Source organism: Lepisma saccharinum, chromosome 30, assembly GCF_977018435.1.
Source record: "Lepisma saccharinum chromosome 30, izLepSacc3.1, whole genome shotgun sequence".
Classification (NCBI taxonomy): domain Eukaryota; kingdom Metazoa; phylum Arthropoda; class Insecta; order Zygentoma; family Lepismatidae; genus Lepisma; species Lepisma saccharinum.
This window is the reverse complement of record NC_139258.1, coordinates 2141664-2160175: the sequence shown is the minus strand read 5'-3', so window position 1 is coordinate 2160175 and position 18512 is coordinate 2141664. Positions and strand designations below refer to the sequence as shown.

The 18512-nt window shown below is 40.0% G+C and overlaps 1 protein-coding gene across 5 annotated transcripts in view; it reads left to right on the top strand.

Annotated features, from left to right (window-relative positions):
* Nucleotides 1-18512, top strand: part of LOC145981803 (multiple PDZ domain protein-like) — a 963820-nt gene that overhangs the window by 561356 nt on the left and 383952 nt on the right. For all 5 annotated transcript variants that reach the window (XM_083115230.1, XM_083115226.1, XM_083115228.1 and 2 more), the window contains 3 exons: nt 2793-2957; nt 10328-10474; nt 16331-16421. In XM_083115230.1, the coding sequence (XP_082971356.1) occupies nt 2793-2957; nt 10328-10474; nt 16331-16421 (403 nt within the window). The remainder of the gene's footprint in view (nt 1-2792; nt 2958-10327; nt 10475-16330; nt 16422-18512) is intronic.

The following is an 18512-nucleotide window of genomic DNA, read 5'->3' as shown; positions in this document are numbered from 1 at the left end:
GGGGCTGCATCCCCCAAATTTCAATGAAAAAATCATAAAAATATGGAGTTTGCCCCCTCTTCTCCAGCTACTTTGGGGAGAAAACCCGAACTTTTGCTTTTTTCGTTCGCACTTGCATCTTGTGTAGCTACTGTGAATCTATTTCTCCCTTTTGACTCGGCTCTTTGTGGAAATATGTCCGGAAGGAAACGGTTGTGCGTTAGGGAAATCGATGAGCTGTTATATGATACGAAGTGTTTATGGTGAGGCGTTTGTTAGTCCTAACAGAGGAGGGAAGGGAGCCTTTGCAATCGTTTATTTTGTCTATACTTCTGGATAGACACATGCTTTAGACTCATGCTTCTGGCCTCTGGCTATCGTCAAGCTTCATTGCATTTCTAACATAGAGGTAACAACACCAAACCTCATCCAATCCCCTCTCTCCTTGCCCTACCCCCCCCCCCACCACTACTTTAGCTGGATCAACAGGTCTAAACACAAAGAAGAATGTGTGCCTTATCAGTACTAAATCACAGCGTTGGAAGCTTGGAGGAAAACAGCATCGTAAATACCAAGCATTTATTGTGTCTGTCAACTGACGAGCGAACACGTGTTTGGGTGAGCCCAAACACGTGACAAGGGGGGGGGGATTTGGAATTTTCGAAACACGATTGCAAAACATGTTCCGAACGAACTGTCAGTGTTTCAACCTCAATATACAAATATAAGTGTGGCAAACCCTCGATAATTGTATCTAAAGCTGTTTGTAACATATGTGTTACAGCGGCTACAAGGGACATACTTTTTTTGTAACATATGTGTTACGGCGGCGAACTAAGGGTTAAGAGATCATACTGGTGGAGCAAAAAGTAGGGGGACATTCCCCCCCCCACACACACACTTCCCTAATCGCTGCTGCTATACATACATGTTCATGTACATTAATTGCCCTAATGACTTGGTCTGGAAAACCTGGAAAAGTCAGGGAATTTCGTTTTCAAAAAATAGTAGACACCCTGTCAACATTTTCTGAAATATTTACAAATTGGTATCAATTCACAAATTTTCTAAAAAAAGCAATAAGAATGTAAGGAAAAACTTATTGCTAATTGTACAGAGCATTCCCTGACATTCGCTACGAGATTCAGCGGCAAGCGGCCTGACGTCAGCGCTTCTCGGGCTCCGCGACAGTCTGTAAAGTTGGCTATTAAAATTACAGTTTTCATATTGTGTACTAATCTTGACTACAGAAGGTGTTGAAAATGATGTCCCTCTGCTGCAACACATTCCTGGCATTTCCGAAGGAAATTGGCATTTACACGTGCAAGTTGATCTACTGTAATTCCCCCGATTTCTCGTACAATACCCTCTTTAAACTCACGGATAGTGTGCGGATTGTCTTTGTATACTTTATTTTTTTGGTTTCCCCATAAATAAAAATTGCAGACTGACAAATCGGGGGACCTAGATGGTTTTTCAAACACCCGTTTCTTGTGATAGGCGGCAGATTGATTTCTGAGGAGACTGTTCTAACCTTTGTCCTATCTCGTTGAGTTTTTCCTCAGTAAGTACACGTGGGATTTTCTTTCCACTTTTATTCAGAACTGACCCTGTTACTCTAAACTTTTTTTTTACGAGGTTTAATATAGTGGTCCTATGTGGAACGGGAACACCAGGAAATTTCGTTGCAAGACGTCGTCACACTTCTCCACAATTCCTCTTTCCGAAGTAACACTCGACAAGATAAATCCTTTGTTGTAATGTAAACTTTTGTGGTGCCATATTAAGCCACAATCTTCAACACACGACACGACACAACTTCCGAGGGAGGATTATACTGGCGTCAGTCTGCAACGTCAACAGAAAGGGAAAGAGAGCGAAGGCAGGGAGAGGGGAAAAAAGAGACTGTAGCGTGTGACTGTCACGGACCCCGTTTGCCGGGAAAGACAAGCGCTGACACTGGGCCGCTTGCCGTGGAGTCTCATAGTGAACGTCAGGGAATGCTCTGTACTTGCAAAATAGAATTACACGTGCCGCAATGAAACAAAGAAGATCATCCGTTATTTTGTCTCTATTTATGGTCGTTAGGGCATCTGACTACCATGTGAGAGACCCAGGTTTGATCCCCGGCGGGGGAGAACAGGGATTTTTTACACCTGTTCAAGCAGCTCCAGCACCCACCCAGCATCATATAAAGTTGGTACCAGGAGGAAACTCTTTGGGGTAAAGTGACCAGGGGTGTGGTGCTGATCACGTCACCTCCACCTTTGGCCGAAATCAAGAAAGTGTGGGGCCCTAACTTCACACACCCTATATGCCTTCATGGCAGGCATGGGGCAAAGCACAGGGGAACACTTTACTTTTTACTTTTTTAAATATAATGTAGTGCAATAAGTGGTCAAGATATTTGATAAAGTTGAGGGTTTTTTTCAATCAGTAATGCCAACCTAGCTCCCTCCTAACTGCCCCCTTTATGACATTCCTGTTGATGCCTGATAAGTTGTTGTCCACTTTAAAACAGGACCAATTATAGTATTCCATTTTTGGAATCGTCTCTGGCAGTGAAGTATTTCTACCAGTGTGTACCCTCTTCTATTATCCTTTCATGAAACGCCATCAATGAAAAGCATCTTTCTGTTAAAGCATTGGCGAGTGATAGTGTCTTCGCCTTGCAATCAAGGGGTCCCAGGTTCGATACCTGGTGGTGGCACATAGTGGTTCGGATCCCACTTTAAACTGTACGTCTAGTACCAATTAGCCTTACTGTGCATAAAGAGAACTTAAAACACCAAATCAATCAATTAATATTTCAGACTGTGGACGGAGACTCAGATTCTCAAACCGAGGTCCTGAGTCATCCTCCCCCACCCAAAGCCGAGAGTCCAGAAATACCTGAATTGACGGAAGAGGCACCTGTTGAAAAGATCCCACCTCCAAGTGTTCCAGAAGCCAGGACTCCAACTCCTGAGCTCATACAGGTAATGTAATATGAAGGAAGTGGTGTAGGTAGCAAGTTCGTTGAACCCAAAGCATAGGAATAATACAGATTATATTGTAGTACTGCTGTGACAGGAGTGTGATAAATGACAGTTGGCAAATAGACAGTGAATACTTAATCTAGTATTTCCATAGTTATACAGGGTGTCTATTCACTGGAAATTGCTTGAATTCCTGGAATTATGTGTGAATTATTGGCTCCGGGAATAATGTGTGAATTCGGCTTGAATTTTCATAGATGTGAAAAATTTCATATTTTATTAATCCCAATTCCATTGAATTTATTCATATTTATTAATGCCTGAGGCAAGTTTTCCACAGTTTAGCTTTTATTTTTATCGAGGAAGGAAAACAAAAGAAAGCTCCGTTGATAAAACAGAATTCTCTAAATTTGTTTACTTTGCAGAACAGTCTGACAGGTGGAAGATTATTGCAAGATAAGATATCTTGAAGTTGATTAGCAGTGGTGGTGATTAGGGGGGTGAGGGGGCAGTAGCCCCCCCAACTTTTCGCCACTTTTGCCCCCACACTATGTTAAACCTTATATGCACCTTGTCCCCCTGGTTTTGGAACCCAATCACCGCCACTGTTGATTAGGTAAATTTGAAATCCTTACATAATTAACAATTTTGTGTAGATTACTATATCCCGTAACATTTGTGACTTGTGTTTGTAGATGTATTTCGAGTCTGAGTATGTGAAATGGCAAATGTAAACTCTGGGAGTTGTAGCCGAGAACAATTGTTCGAAATGTAAACTCTTCACATTATATATGTATGTATGTGACAACAAAAGACAAATGTTTACTACATAGACAGCATACAACAATAGTCTTGTGCATCAAACTGGACAAACAACAAAAGACAAATGTTTACTACATAGATAGCATACAACAATAGTCTTGTGCATCAAACTGAACAAACAATAAAGGACAAATGTTTACTACATAGACAGCATACTTCTTCTTCTTCTTCTTCTTCTTCATGCCCCTCACCGCTTGAATGGTAGCAGTCTTGGGCAACGGTCTGAAAACATTGAGGGCTGGAAATTCGCGCACTAGTATGAACAGCACAATATTTTGTTACACTTCACTTCACTGCAATGATGAGGGATGATATCAAAAGCGGAGTTCACACTGTCGAGCAAATCCATAGAGAATCCACATAGTGGAGGGGGAAGGTGATGAAAGTAAAGAGGGCAAGGAGAGAGGAAAAGGAACCTTTTTTCGAAGGAGTCTGTTAAAGAGTGCCTGACGTTGTGTATTCCATACTGGGCATTGAAAAAATAAATGGGTGGGGGTTTGTTTATGTTCTCCACAGGTACAATTGGGAGAGGGAGTTTGGTGAATTCTTGCCAGATGATCGTTTGTGGTCACGTGTCCCGTTCTAAGGCGTAGGATACAAGTGATCACTTCACGAGGCATTTTTAGGTGATGAAACCAGGGTCGAATAGGGAGTTTATCATAGAACCATTTATAAGTAGCGGTTTGTGCCACTGCGGCCAGAACCCAATTTTCCCACTGGGAATGAATTTTTTTTTTGACCCGAGGTAAAAGATCAGTATAGGAAAGTCGGATAGGAGAGGGGGAAGGAACGTCCGCAGCTGTTTTGGCATAAAGATCCACTAGGTCTTGATAAGGATTAAGATTGCTGTGCGCTTTGACATAAGTGAACTGTACGCGTTGGTCGTTGTGGTGGAGGTGAAAGTACTCCTGTAAAATTAAGGTGGGAAAGAGTTGCAAACGATAAGCTGCCTTACCACAACGAGCGATCGTAAATAATACACTGAGGGCATCTGTGAGAATTAAAGTTTGCGGGTAGTGTGCTTCACGAGCGTGGAGCAAAGCCTGATAAATGGCATAGCACTCTGCCGAGTAAATAGACGCTTCTGACGATAAGGAAAATTGACGTACAACATTGTATCGAGGGACATAAAAGGCACATCCAACGCGGTCGGCATCTTTGGAACCGTCTGTGTAAATAAACGTGTAGTCGGGCCATAATTCTTTGTAGTATTCATGTCGACCGAAATCGGTATAATTAATATTAGGGAGAGGGGCGGTGAGTATCGGTAAAGTGTAAATCAAAGGAGATGTAAATGTGAAGCTGAGATGATAGGTGGCAGAGTTCTATGAGGAGGGTATCCAAAAACTCATAGTTTGTTACGATAAATGTTTAAGCCGGCAAGGAAATTATGTAGAAAAATAAAGAAGGGTATGTAAATTCAGAAAATAAATGTTTTTTTGAAAAACATTTACATACTTCGTTTTTATTGCAAAACGGGCCTTACTTAAAAAATAACCCCTGTATTTTGCAGCAAGTATTATGCATTATTGTGCACTGTTTTTTCAGTACAGTAGCTGTACAGTATCTACAATGAGTATCAGTGCATTTCATGGTACACAGTAGAAGACATTTGTCTACTGTAAGCCATTGGCGGCTGGCCAAGTGCAACAAGTGCAGATGTTTTCACCTAATTTTCAAATTAGTATTGAAATTTTTCATTTGCTTGTTAAATTAAACTATTTCCCAGCAGAACGCCCACGATAATACTCAAATAATACGCCGCTCGGCGCTACGCACGTGAAGAGTTCGTCGTAGCATAAACAAACCAAGAGCAGACACCGCCAGGTTGCTGAAGACTTGAGCCGGTTGTCATGGCAACGGTGACGTCACCTAGTGTTGGAATTGAACGGGTGTCGCCATCTAGGTGCAGCAGTTCTCTCGTCGACAGAAAACATTCCTTCCAGTGGTTGTGACAAAATCGTTGCGTTCTCGCGAGATCTTGTTCCGCGTGTGTGTTTCGCGTTTCCTATCGTGTGCTGTGTTCATGTGTTGAGCTGTGGTTTGTACAATGAACCCAGTAAATGACTTAGTGTGTAATTTGTTGTAGACACCATTTTCCAGATGGACGGATGAAGACAAAAAAGACGTTTTAAATTGTGGGGGGCCCACTGACACTTACTATTTGTTTTTCATTGCCTATAAATGTACTTCTTCACCTGTTATTTTAGGCACTAGCCGCTACTGCTGTAAGCAGAAATTTCCAGCAGGAAATTATGACCAGAAAGGTAATGCACCTGCCAGTATTTACCAGCCTGTTGTCTACCTTCAGTTATTTTTTAAATCATTACATAATGTACCTTTTTATTACTTGTGGTACTGTAATTGAACCAACACCCATATCAGACATTTCTTACACCACCACTAATTACAAGAATTAAATAATAATAAAATAACTAAAATTAAATAATTGAAAATATACTTGTTCTTTAACCTTTTGCCGCCCAAGGCCTTTTTCACAAGTAAGCCTCTATTGCCCGAGCCGATTTTGAGCAAAATGCAGAGTTTCAATTAAATGAGTGTAGATCGGAGGCTAATTGCCCTAGAGAGATGATTGATATACTGTTGTACGCGGAATGAACCAGAGATTCAGACTATATGAAATTTTTGAAAATTCGGAGTATATGTGGCGGGGGGGAGGGGGCTAACTCTCAAAATTCCAAAATTTCGGGAAAAAAAATTTGGTTCCCCCACCCTCCCCCAAGAAAAAAGTACATGACAGTGTCGACATGCACATGGAAATGATCGCTGACATGTAAGGAACACAAAAATATTTGCATTATTATCATATGACCAATGTAACTTGAGTTGTACCTCCAAAAGGAATGGTCGGCACGCCACTGATTGAAGCTTCAAAATGCAGCGGTACCTTAAAATGACTATAGCTCAGAAACTAAATGCCATAGAGATATGAAAGATATACCGTTGTACGCAGAATGAATCACAGATTCAGACGATATATAATTTATGCACATTCGGCGTACATATGGAGGGGGAAAGGGGGAAATCCCCTCAAAAATACTTTTCTTAAAAAAAATGGTGTTTCCCCCCACCCCCACCCCCTCCCGCCCCGAAAAAATGTCAAAATGCACAAAATGCAAAATTTATGCAAATTTGGTGTATATATGGAGGGGAAAGGGAGAAAACCCCCAAAAATTATTTTAAAAAATTGTCACCACCCAAAAAATGTCCTCGCACTTGGGCACAAAACGACACCTACGCACAACATTCACGGACGAAAAGCTAGAACATAGTGACAAATGAGCGCCAATTCTTGCAGCTGCTTGAAATTCTATTTTTAGACAATGCTGGGTAACCCCTGTTGCCACTTGTGCTAAAAAAAAAAAAGGTTTCCTTCAGCGCACTTCGAAATTTCATTCTCACAAAGCAGATTCAACAACCAGTCTTCCCCCTCCCCTTCCCCCCACCCCCTGCTTGCGCCCTCACGGAAAACTTTCATTTTGAAATCGGATACTGATAAACAAGCTTCCTTCGAATGCACTTAGCAGGAGGGAGTGAAAAGCATTGCTTTAGAACAACAAAGCCGATCTTCCTTTGTCGGCAAAAAATTGACCTTGAAAAGAGACGCAAAAGAGAAGTCCCTTTTCCCGCATTTCCCCCTCCATTTTCATGAAGACAAAAAAAATGCAAAAAACCATTTCTGTTAAATACATGTGTTAGGAACAATATAAAAAAATAAAATCGAAATTCTAGCCAAAAATAGAAAAGTTATAACGTAAAAAGTACGACCTTGACACAGCATCTCGATCGAGACCCTTGGTGTCCTGAGGGTTACTTTTGGGTATCTCGTTCGAGACGCTTGGGCACCAAAAGGTTAATCGATGGTTATTTCTTTCCGCCAAACTTATTACAAGGCAAGGATTATATTGTAATCATACTGCTTTGAATGACAGTAGCAAAGTAGATTTATGCGAGATTTATTACTACTTATAACTAAACATTCATAAAATATCACCCAGAACTTTTTACTTTTTGTTAACGGATCTAACAACCTTTTGTTTAATATTTAATAAATATTCAATTTTTTATCTATTTGACATTTCCTTGCCAGGGCAGGTTTTTTTTGTACGAATTTTGCTGACCTTGAGTACACATAAGCTAGATAATGAATACAGGCTTGTTATATCACTATTCTTGTACCGATCTTTTACCTATTCATTTATATTTTAATTAATACTATTTTCATTAATTTAATATAATTATTATTTTTGTTTAAACATTATTATTATTATTATTATTATTATTTTGAGACACTTTGTTCAGACCCCCCTTTACGAAACATATTTCTAGATACTGCCCGACTGTGAGCTTTATTGATGATTGGCTTAATTTTGTTGTTGTTGTAAAACATATTATTTTTATTTAAAATATGTTGACATTGTTATAACTTCCAGAATACTTTAAAGCAGTGGCGGCCGGCGGCTGCAATGATGGGTACTGTCAACGTTATCAAGAAAGGAGAAAGAAAGAAAACTCCGCAATGCCCCCACCCTGCCCCCTCCTTGTGCTTGCACCACTGGGCAAGATGTTTAACTTTTAATTTATCCTTGTTTGGAAACGTGGAAAACAGTGTGTGTAATAAGTAACAATGCACTAATCCGATTAATCTTCACTCTCTAACCTATCTCTTATACACTACAGGCACTTTCCTAAAAACACAACAATTACAGGAAGAAGGGAGAAACAAATCTTCTCACCTTCTCCTCCCTCAATGCACCCATATTCCAACTGGACGGAATATCCTAGACATTTGTTGTGAAAGAAACGTCAAAGGAAACTCGCATCACCATAGGATTTTTTACTTTATAAAAAATATAAAAGTCTGGATGGCCCTTCGGACGCATCTATCTTACATCTAAATGTTCATTTAACTTCGAATAAATACTACGTTCGTTTTTTCGAAAATAGGCAGAAAAGTAGATAGTACCTTTCTCACGAATTACTTTCCACGGGTCTTACAAATCAGTCATATTTAGCGATTTATCTTTAAAGGTGGCAACTATGTCCCTCATCGTGCCAAGCGAAAATGGGCTCGGCTGGTGTCTTATGCATACCCCTTCCCTTCCCACTACCTTGTTCCCCGCTGAGACATTTTGAACCCTCTGCACATGTGTCAACTTGGTTAGGGCAGCTCTTGGACGGCTCGGGCAGTTGTCTCGCAAGGGTACAAAACAGCCGCGTGGAGGTTGGGGCAGTCGTCAGCTTGGCCAATTGCGAGATTCAAATGTCCTTGTACGAAGTGTGGCTAGAAAAAAAACGGACTGTTGCTACAAAATCTGTTATTGGTTATTTTGTACAATACGAACATTGTCCTCTTCAAAGTACTCCCCTGAACTATCGATACACTGCTCCATACGAATCTTCCATTGCTGGAAGCAGTGCTGGAAATCATTTTCTGAAACCATGTTCATGACCTCCGTCGCTTTTGTTTTCACAGATTCTACGGTCGTAAATCTGGTTCCTTTTAGTGCTGATTTACCTTTGGGAATAAAATAAAGTCACGGAGCGAGATCCGGCAAATAGGGTGGATGTTCTAACACTGGGATCCCATGCTTGGCCAAAAAAGCCTTGACTGACAATGCCGTGTGGGCAGGAGCATTTTCCTGATGAAGAATCCATGACTTGCTTTTCCACAAATCAGGTCGTCGTCTTCTTACTCGCTCACGAAGGGTCGTCAGCACCGTAATTTAATAATGTTGGTTGTTTTGCAATAGCACGAATACTCAAGCAACGATCTTTTTGAATCAATTCACCGACATTTGCAATGTTTGATTCCGTTTTTTGACGTGCAAGGCTGTCCAAGACGCGTGTCGTCCGCGATCACTTCTCGTCCCTCTTTAAACCTTTGAAACCACTCAAACACTTGCCTGCGTGATAAACACTCATCTCTGTATACTTCCTTCAACAAACCATAAGTTTCTGTGGCAGATTTTTCGAGTTTCATAAGAGACATCAAATTAATATGCTGTTCCACTTTCACACTTAACATTTTTCCGACGGAGCACAGATGTACGGTTCACTTTGTCGACGAGCTACAGCGGAACTGATCACCGCACATCCTTGGAAATCACACAGTTGATAGGCAGGATATCACGTTATACACTCGTGCACCGCTTGACCTTGACGTGCTTGCCGTTTGGGCTAGGTATGAGTTTCTTCTGAGGGTAGTGCCATGGCATGGCGGCTCTGCCCTTCAAGCCACCACTGCTTTCAAGAAATGTGATTGGTTGTTGCATCATGAAAGGGCAAACACTGAAGGGATGTGTGAGGTCTCTCTCTCTCAAAATGAATATCTTATTTACATCTGCTGTTTTATGTGCTGTGGTAATCAGGTTAACCAACCATATTAGATATCTCTCCAAAAAATTAATATTCATTGTTTTACACTGTCACTTTAGCACCTGAACATCATGCGCTACAAAGTAGAAGAAACTAAATAATTGATGTACTGATCCAAATGATGTATTAATTTTATCATTTCTTTGCAGCCTGGTTTGGAAACTCCCATTCCAGAGGCACGGACTCCTACTCCAGTCTATATATCTAGTGAGCCAGAAGATGATGATGAAGATGATGATGATTTGGGTGAAATTATTAATCTGGAAGGAAAAGTAACTACAAAGAAGGGCCGGGAAGTAAGTGGATATTATTTAAAACAGCTTTGATAATTATTAATTTATCTTGGAGTAGGTAAAAGAAGAAACGATTCTCTCTGGCTATCGACCAGGTGATTTGGGAAAGGATTCCAAGCTTTCGACAGCTAACGTCACTCGTTATCTACACTTCTCAAAATGCAAAATTTAAACACTATAACGAAACTGTAAATATGAATATAAAAAATGCTAAGAACGTATGGTCTAATCTCAAAAGCCAGGGACTTTTACCAAATGAAAAGAGAAATGTACTCTCCTCAGATACATTTCGGCCTGGTGCAGTAAACTAGTTTTTTGTTAACCAGAATGCACCCCCAGATAGCAATGCAGCGGTGAGTGATGAAACTAACACTTATCTTCAGCAACCCAACAATGACCCATTTCTTTTTACCCCAGTAAGTAGCAAACAAGTATGTAAAATAATAAACAAAATGAAATGAGACGCGTGCTGTTATGATGGCATAAACATAACTGTTCTGCAACATTGCATCCCCTTTTGCTTAGAAGCTCTTACGCATGTTATCAATCTCTCCATTTCCAAAGGTTGATTCCCTCAAGAGTGGAATAAATGCGAAGTAACACCTATACCTAAAAAATCCAACCCCACAGAAATTAAAGATCTACGACCTATCAGCATTCTATCCACAATGTCCAAAATACTTGAAAAAGTAATTTATGAACAAATACTTCCACATATTCAAGGTTTCCTACCGTGCTTTCAATCTGGTTTTACAAAAATGCATAGTACTTGCACTGTGCTGGTAGATATTGTACACAATATAAGTAAAGGGATAGACGAAAATAAAGTTACACTTTTAGTCTTGTTGGACTATTCAAGAGCGTTCGATCATGAATTGCTATTGGCGAAAATGGCGTTACTGGAAACTCGTTAAATTGGTTTCGTTTTCATTCATATTTAGACAACAGAAAACAACGTGTGAAATACCGGGAACCGGAAGTTACGTACTCTAAATGGTTGGCTGTTCAACAAGGCATCCCCCAAGGAAGTATATTAGGTCCACTACTATATATGATTTACGTAGTTGATTTTGACCGTGCAAAATTGCCACTACCATCAGTATGCTGACAATTCTCAAATCTATATTCAGTGTAATACAGAAAACTACGATAATGCGATGACCAAACTCCAATTCGACCTTGATGCTATAACAAATTGGTCACGGAGGAACTCCCTTCAATTAAATCCAACAAAATCTTGCTTCATGGTACACTTAAAAAACTTTACAAAAATGCACCTTCTCCTCCAACTCTCGGCAGTATACCACTAAGCGAAGTGGATACAAGCAAAAATTTGGGGATTGTGTTCAATAGACATATAAATTGGGAGGCACAAGTAGAATTTGTTGTGAAAAGCTGTATGGGGAAACTTAAATCTTTGTATAATTTAAAACACTCTGGACGCTAATGTTAAAGATCGCCTATCCACACTAGACTATTGCGCTCCAGTGTACAGTAATATATCCCAGGGCCTAAACTATAAACTTAAAAAATTCAGAATTGTTGTATACGTTTCATATTTAACCTAAACAGAAAGGAACATGTATCCCCCTATTTAAAGAAACTTTCTTGACTAAACATTAACAATAGAAGAAAATACTTAACACTCACCTTGATGCACAAAATACTTAAGAGTGGCTCCCCAAAATACTTATCCGATAAGATCTGTTCTCGTAGAACATCAGCCGAACATAATATCCGCAAGAAGCACAATCTAAAAATCCCCAAACATAAAATCGCCACATATAACAAGTCCTTCATTGCTACAGGGATCAGGGAATGGAACAAACTGCTTGCACCATTGACTAACATTATTTACAATCAAAGTTTTAAGAAACGACTAAGAACTTATTGTCCCAACAACTACATGAACCTTCATATGTTAACAATTGCACCTGCACTTGCACATCATACAATGCATATCTAACACTGCTCCCCCCCCCCCAAACACACACAATGAACTATTGAAGACTTATTACTTGCCTTTATAGTTACTAATTCAATGTATCATTTTATTATTGTATAATTTTTATATTATCTTATTGTATTATCATGATTAATGTGTTTTTTCTTTGTTTTTATTCATTTATTGTATCTTTGACAAGGGTTGGTTGTAAGAACGGCCCACGAGGGCGAAACACGTCTGCTTAAATAAAGACCATTCTATTCTATTCTCACATCTACCCTGACATTAGCTCTCAAAAGCTTGGAATCCTTTTCACAACTCACCAGGTTGACAGCTTGAGAGAATCTTTTCGTCATTCACCACTAGGAAAGTTTCAAGACTTAATTATACCCAGTACCAGCTATCTGTAGACCAAGCGAACAAGAACAAATCTCTGCACAAGTAGTGATGCAAGATGGCTCCACCAATGAACTGGATTGTGTAATGAGAGACTGGAGTTACCTGATTTCCCTGCTTCTCTCTACGCACCAGGCAAACGGACCGTATTTTTGTCTCTAGGTCCATATGTTTGGTTTAAGAATTTCTTAGGGAAATATTAGGGATAATTTTGATAAGCCGTTAGCGTACGGACAAAGGTCTGGACCGTACATTCATACATGCAATTAATTTTCCTTACATGTATAGTCAGGACCATACGGTTGGCAACACTGCACTTTCACCACTCAACTTCCCTCCTAGTCTCCCACGGAAGTGAGGTTGACAATTAGGTGTACTATGTGCAAGTGAGGTTGACAATTGGGTGTACTATGTGCAAGTGAGGTTGATAATTGGGTGTACTATGTGGAAGAGAGGTTGAAAATTGGGTGTACTATGTGGAAGTGAGGTTGAAAATTGGGTGTACTATGTGGAAGTGAGGTTGACAATTGGGTGTACTACATGGAAGTGAGGTTGACAATTGGGTGTAATACATTACTACATGGAAGTGAGGTTGACAATTGGGTGTACTACATTACTACATGGAAGTGAGGTTGACAATTGGGTGTACTATGTGGAAGTGAGGTTGACAATTGGGTGTACTATGTGGAAGTGAGGTTGACAATTGGGTGTACTATGTGGAAGTGAGGTTGACAATTGGGTGTACTATGTGGAAGTGAGGTTGACAATTGGGTGTACTATGTGGAAGAGAGGTTGAAAATTGGGTGTACTATGTGGAAGTGAGTTTGAAAATTGGGTGTACTATGTGGAAGTGAGGTTGACAATTGGGTGTACTATGTGGAAGTGAGGTTGACAATTAGGTGTACTACATGGAAGTGAGGTTGACAATTGGGTGTACTATGTGGAAGTGAGGTTGACAATTGGATGTACTATGTGGAAGTGAGGTTGACAATTGGGTGTACTATGTGGAAGTGAGGTTGATAATTGGGTGTACTATGTGGAAGTGAGGTTGACAATTGGGTGTACTACATTACTACATGGAAGTGAGGTTGACAATTGGGTGTACTAAGTGGAAGTGAGGTTGACAATTGGGTGTACTAGTGGAAGTGAGGTTGAAAATTGGGTGTACTATGTGGAAGTGAGGTTGACAATTGGGTGTACTACATGGAAGTGAGGTTGACAATTGGGTGTACTACATGGAAGTGAGGTTGACAATTGGGTGTACTATGTGGAAGTGAGGTTGACAATTGGGTGTACTATGTGGAAGAGAGGTTGAAAATTGGGTGTACTATGTGGAAGTGAGGTTGAAAATTGGGTGTACTATGTGGAAGTGAGGTTGACAATTGGGTGTACTACATGGAAGTGAGGTTGACAATTGGGTGTACTATGTGGAAGTGAGGTTGACAATTGGGTGTACTATGTGGAAGTGAGGTTGACAATTGGGTGTACTATGTGGAAGTGAGGTTGAAAATTGGGTGTACTATGTGGAAGTGAGGTTGACAATTGGGTGTACTACATGGAAGTGAGGTTGACAATTGGGTGTACTATGTGGAAGTGAGGTTGACAATTGGGTGTACTATGTGGAAGTGAGGTTGACAATTGGGTGTACTATGTGGAAGTGAGGTTGATAATTGGGTGTACTATGTGGAAGTGAGGTTGAAAATTGGGTGTACTATGTGGAAGTGAGGTTGACAATTGGGTGTACTACATGGAAGTGAGGTTGACAATTGGGTGTAATACATTACTACATGGAAGTGAGGTTGACAATTGGGTGTACTACATTACTACATGGAAGTGAGGTTGACAATTGGGTGTACTATGTGGAAGTGAGGTTGACAATTGGGTGTACTATGTGGAAGTGAGGTTGACAATTGGGTGTACTATGTGGAAGTGAGGTTGACAATTGGGTGTACTATGTGGAAGTGAGGTTGACAATTGGGTGTACTATGTGGAAGAGAGGTTGAAAATTGGGTGTACTATGTGGAAGTGAATTTGAAAATTGGGTGTACTATGTGGAAGTGAGGTTGACAATTGGGTGTACTATGTGGAAGTGAGGTTGACAATTAGGTGTACTACATGGAGTTGAGGTTGACAATTGGGTGTACTATGTGGAAGTGAGGTTGACAATTGGGTGTACTATGTGGAAGTGAGGTTGACAATTGGGTGTACTATGTGGAAGTGAGGTTGATAATTGGGTGTACTATGTGGAAGTGAGGTTGACAATTGGGTGTACTACATTACTACATGGAAGTGAGGTTGACAATTGGGTGTACTAAGTGGAAGTGAGGTTGACAATTGGGTGTACTATGTGGAAGTGAGGTTGACAATTGGGTGTACTATGTGGAAGTGAGGTTGAAAATTGGGTGTACTATGTGGAAGTGAGGTTGACAATTGGGTGTACTACATGGAAGTGAGGTTGACAATTGGGTGTACTATGTGGAAGTGAGGTTGACAATTGGGTGTACTATGTGGAAGTGAGGTTGACAATTGGGTGTACTATGTGGAAGTGAGGTTGATAATTGGGTGTACTATGTGGAAGTGAGGTTGACAATTAAGTGTACTATCTGGAAGTGAGGTTAACAGTTTGGTGTACTGTGTGGAAGTGAGGTTGACAATTGGGTGTACTATGTGGAAGTGAGGTTGACAATTGGGTGTACTATGTGGAAGTGAGGTTGACAATTGGGTGTACTACATGGAAGTGAGGTTGACAATTGGGTGTACTACATTACTACATGGAAGTGAGGTTGACAATTGGGTGTACTACATTACTACATGGAAGTGAGGTTGACAATTGGGTGTACTATGTGGAAGTGAGGTTGACAATTGGGTGTACTATGTGGAAGTGAGGTTGACAATTGGGTGTACTATGTGGAAGTGAGGTTGACAATTGGGTGTACTATGTGGAAGTGAGGTTGACAATTGGGTGTACTATGTGGAAGTGAGGTTGACAATTGGGTGTACTATGTGGAAGTGAGGTTGACAATTGGGTGTACTATGTGGAAGTGAGGTTGATAATTGGGTGTACTATGTGGAAGTGAGGTTGACAATTGGGTGTACTATGTGGAAGTGAGGTTGACAATTAAGTGTACTATATGGAAGTGAGGTTAACAGTTTGGTGTACTGTGTGGAAGCCTCACCCTTTACACCCCTAATGCATTAGTTAAAAGATAGAAAATTCCCCACCCTGGCACTGCTCTGCTAATGTACAATTAAGGTTAACGAATGCATATGAAATGACTTTTATGTTTGAATGTTCATAATCAAGTACATTTTTCACAATCTCACGTATTACTTTAGAAAGCCACAACAAGAAGTTGGATGGTTAAATAAATAAAAGAATCATGCCTTTACACTCCAAACATCGTCACTAAAATATTCTGTGTTCCTGTAATGTATCATTAGTTTGTATTCTCTTTGAATTGCTTTGCTTATTTGCACTGTTCCTTATAGTAAGCAATACATATTTTTCTTCTTTTCAGATCCATCGAGCTAGTGCAGGAAATGTTAGAAGAACAAAGGAAGAAATTGAAGCTGATCCAGAACGTGAAGATGAATTCGGTTACACTGCATGTAAGTACTGAATTCAGTCTTATTTTTATGTGCGCATTAACCATGTTGTGGGAGTGATGTGTCTTGATGCACTGTAGGAAATCTCCATTTCTCTTTTTTCTGAGGGAGATGTTATGAATGACATTTGTTTTACTTATATTCAGAGAAGGATAACAGGAAAAATTTCTTGTTGTCTACTTTCATTCTCGAAGGAGATGAACAGGTTGCAGCATGTGATTGATGTTTGTCTTTTATTACTTATGCTCAATGTAGGTTGGAAGTAGGGCTGTGCGATATCGAAGAATCGATATCAAAGTTCCATATCGATATTGAGTCTATGTATCGAATATCAAAAATATCAACGATACAGTTATTGACGCTACTGAAAATTTCGATATTGACGATCCAGTCAATACCAACACATTAGGGTGTATCGAAAAAAACTTTTTTTCGAAATGTTAAGGTGGCTAGTGTGGAAAAGTGGCCATTTGTGACCAAAAACACGTCTGATTTTTTTCAGATTTTTTGGAAGTCGTTTAGGCGGCGCGCATCGACCTTGAAGTTTTGATAGTGATTTGGTTATGCAACACGCACAACAATTTCACAAAAATGTCATTATTTGGCTATTTCATGTGTTTTTTTCTGCATTATGGTCGTTTATTGTTTTGTTTATGGCAAATATGTTACATTCGTGCCTTAGGGGTGGTTTCCTATGCTGTTTACGTATGCTTTTGGTCAAAAATTGTCAATTTGAGGCTAAAAACTCCATATTTTTTTATTGATGGTTTCCAATTGGTTTCGACTGTGTTTTATTCGAAAGTTTTCCGATATAAAAGACTAAATAAAATATTTTGGCTTTCTAATTGCTAACAGTTCCTCAATTACTGTCCAGCACTTCGCTTATTTTCATAGCTTATTATGCTTTGAAAATAACCCAGAGCTCACCACGAGGAGGTGGCTGGACTGCGAGCTCCACCCACCCAAATGATGTTGGCAGACATAATTTTACTAAGGGGCAGGCCAAGATTTTCTTCTAGTTTTCTCCTTGAACTTTGTAGTCACTTTTTGTTCGAAATGTCGGCATATGTTCTCTAGATTCCAATTTCGCTTTGATGTAGCCATCACGTGCGCTGGCGCCGAAAACGGAAGAAGCAGCCTCTGTGATAATTTTCACAAGTCGCTCCACTCCTTGTATGTGGCAGGGGAAGTCTTGAATTTCCACTATATATTTTTTTTTAATGTAGTCATCTACTTATTCATTTGTAATATTATTGGCCAACGTAGGCTCGTGGAGGGAGCATGAAGCCCAATCAACCATGTCATAGTATTGGTCTGCATTAAAATTGATGGTTGGTAAAACAAAAGTGCAAATTCTTTTGCCTTTTTTTCAATCCTCTTGCTTTCTTAATTCTTTGCCAACCAAAACTTCTTATTTTTGGGATTTGTCGGTTATTAAAGCCAGCAGGAGATTTTCAGGATGGGCCAAGAATGCGTTTTGTTGAATGACCCTATTAATCAGGCGACTGACATCTGTACAGTGATCTTCCGACATGACTTTTCCAATATTTTCAAAATGCCATTCAAAATGCAGCTATTCTCTGGACAATAAGGACCAAAAGGAAGGGAAGATGGAACTGTAATTTCCAAGAATATGCTGTCTGAGGCAGGCACTCTCTTTCATACAGCCAATGACCTTCTTGCCTGCGGGGGTTCCTAACAAGAGATTATTTCCACAAAGACCGAAGTAGCGACCAGGATTTGCATGCAAAGGAATCCTTGATCCGAAACTGCTCTGTTTCTGAATAGGCTTAGACTGTTTGGCTACTGTGTTGGCAAAGTGAATGCAGCTTCCTGACCTACGCCTTAGCTTGGAATGTTGGTTTATGTCAAGAAACTGAACACGATAAATAAAAAAATAAACATTGGGATATTCACTTTCTCATTGCTATATGTTTCAAAATATACTAACCCCCTTCCTTCTGAAGCTCTTGAGGAGAAGTGAGCATTTTCCGTCGAGAGTCTTATCTTATCTTTCTCACATTTTGAAAAATAATTTGCACATTTGGAGTGAAATGTCAACTTTCCGGAGTCGCGGTGGTATAGTCTGACTGC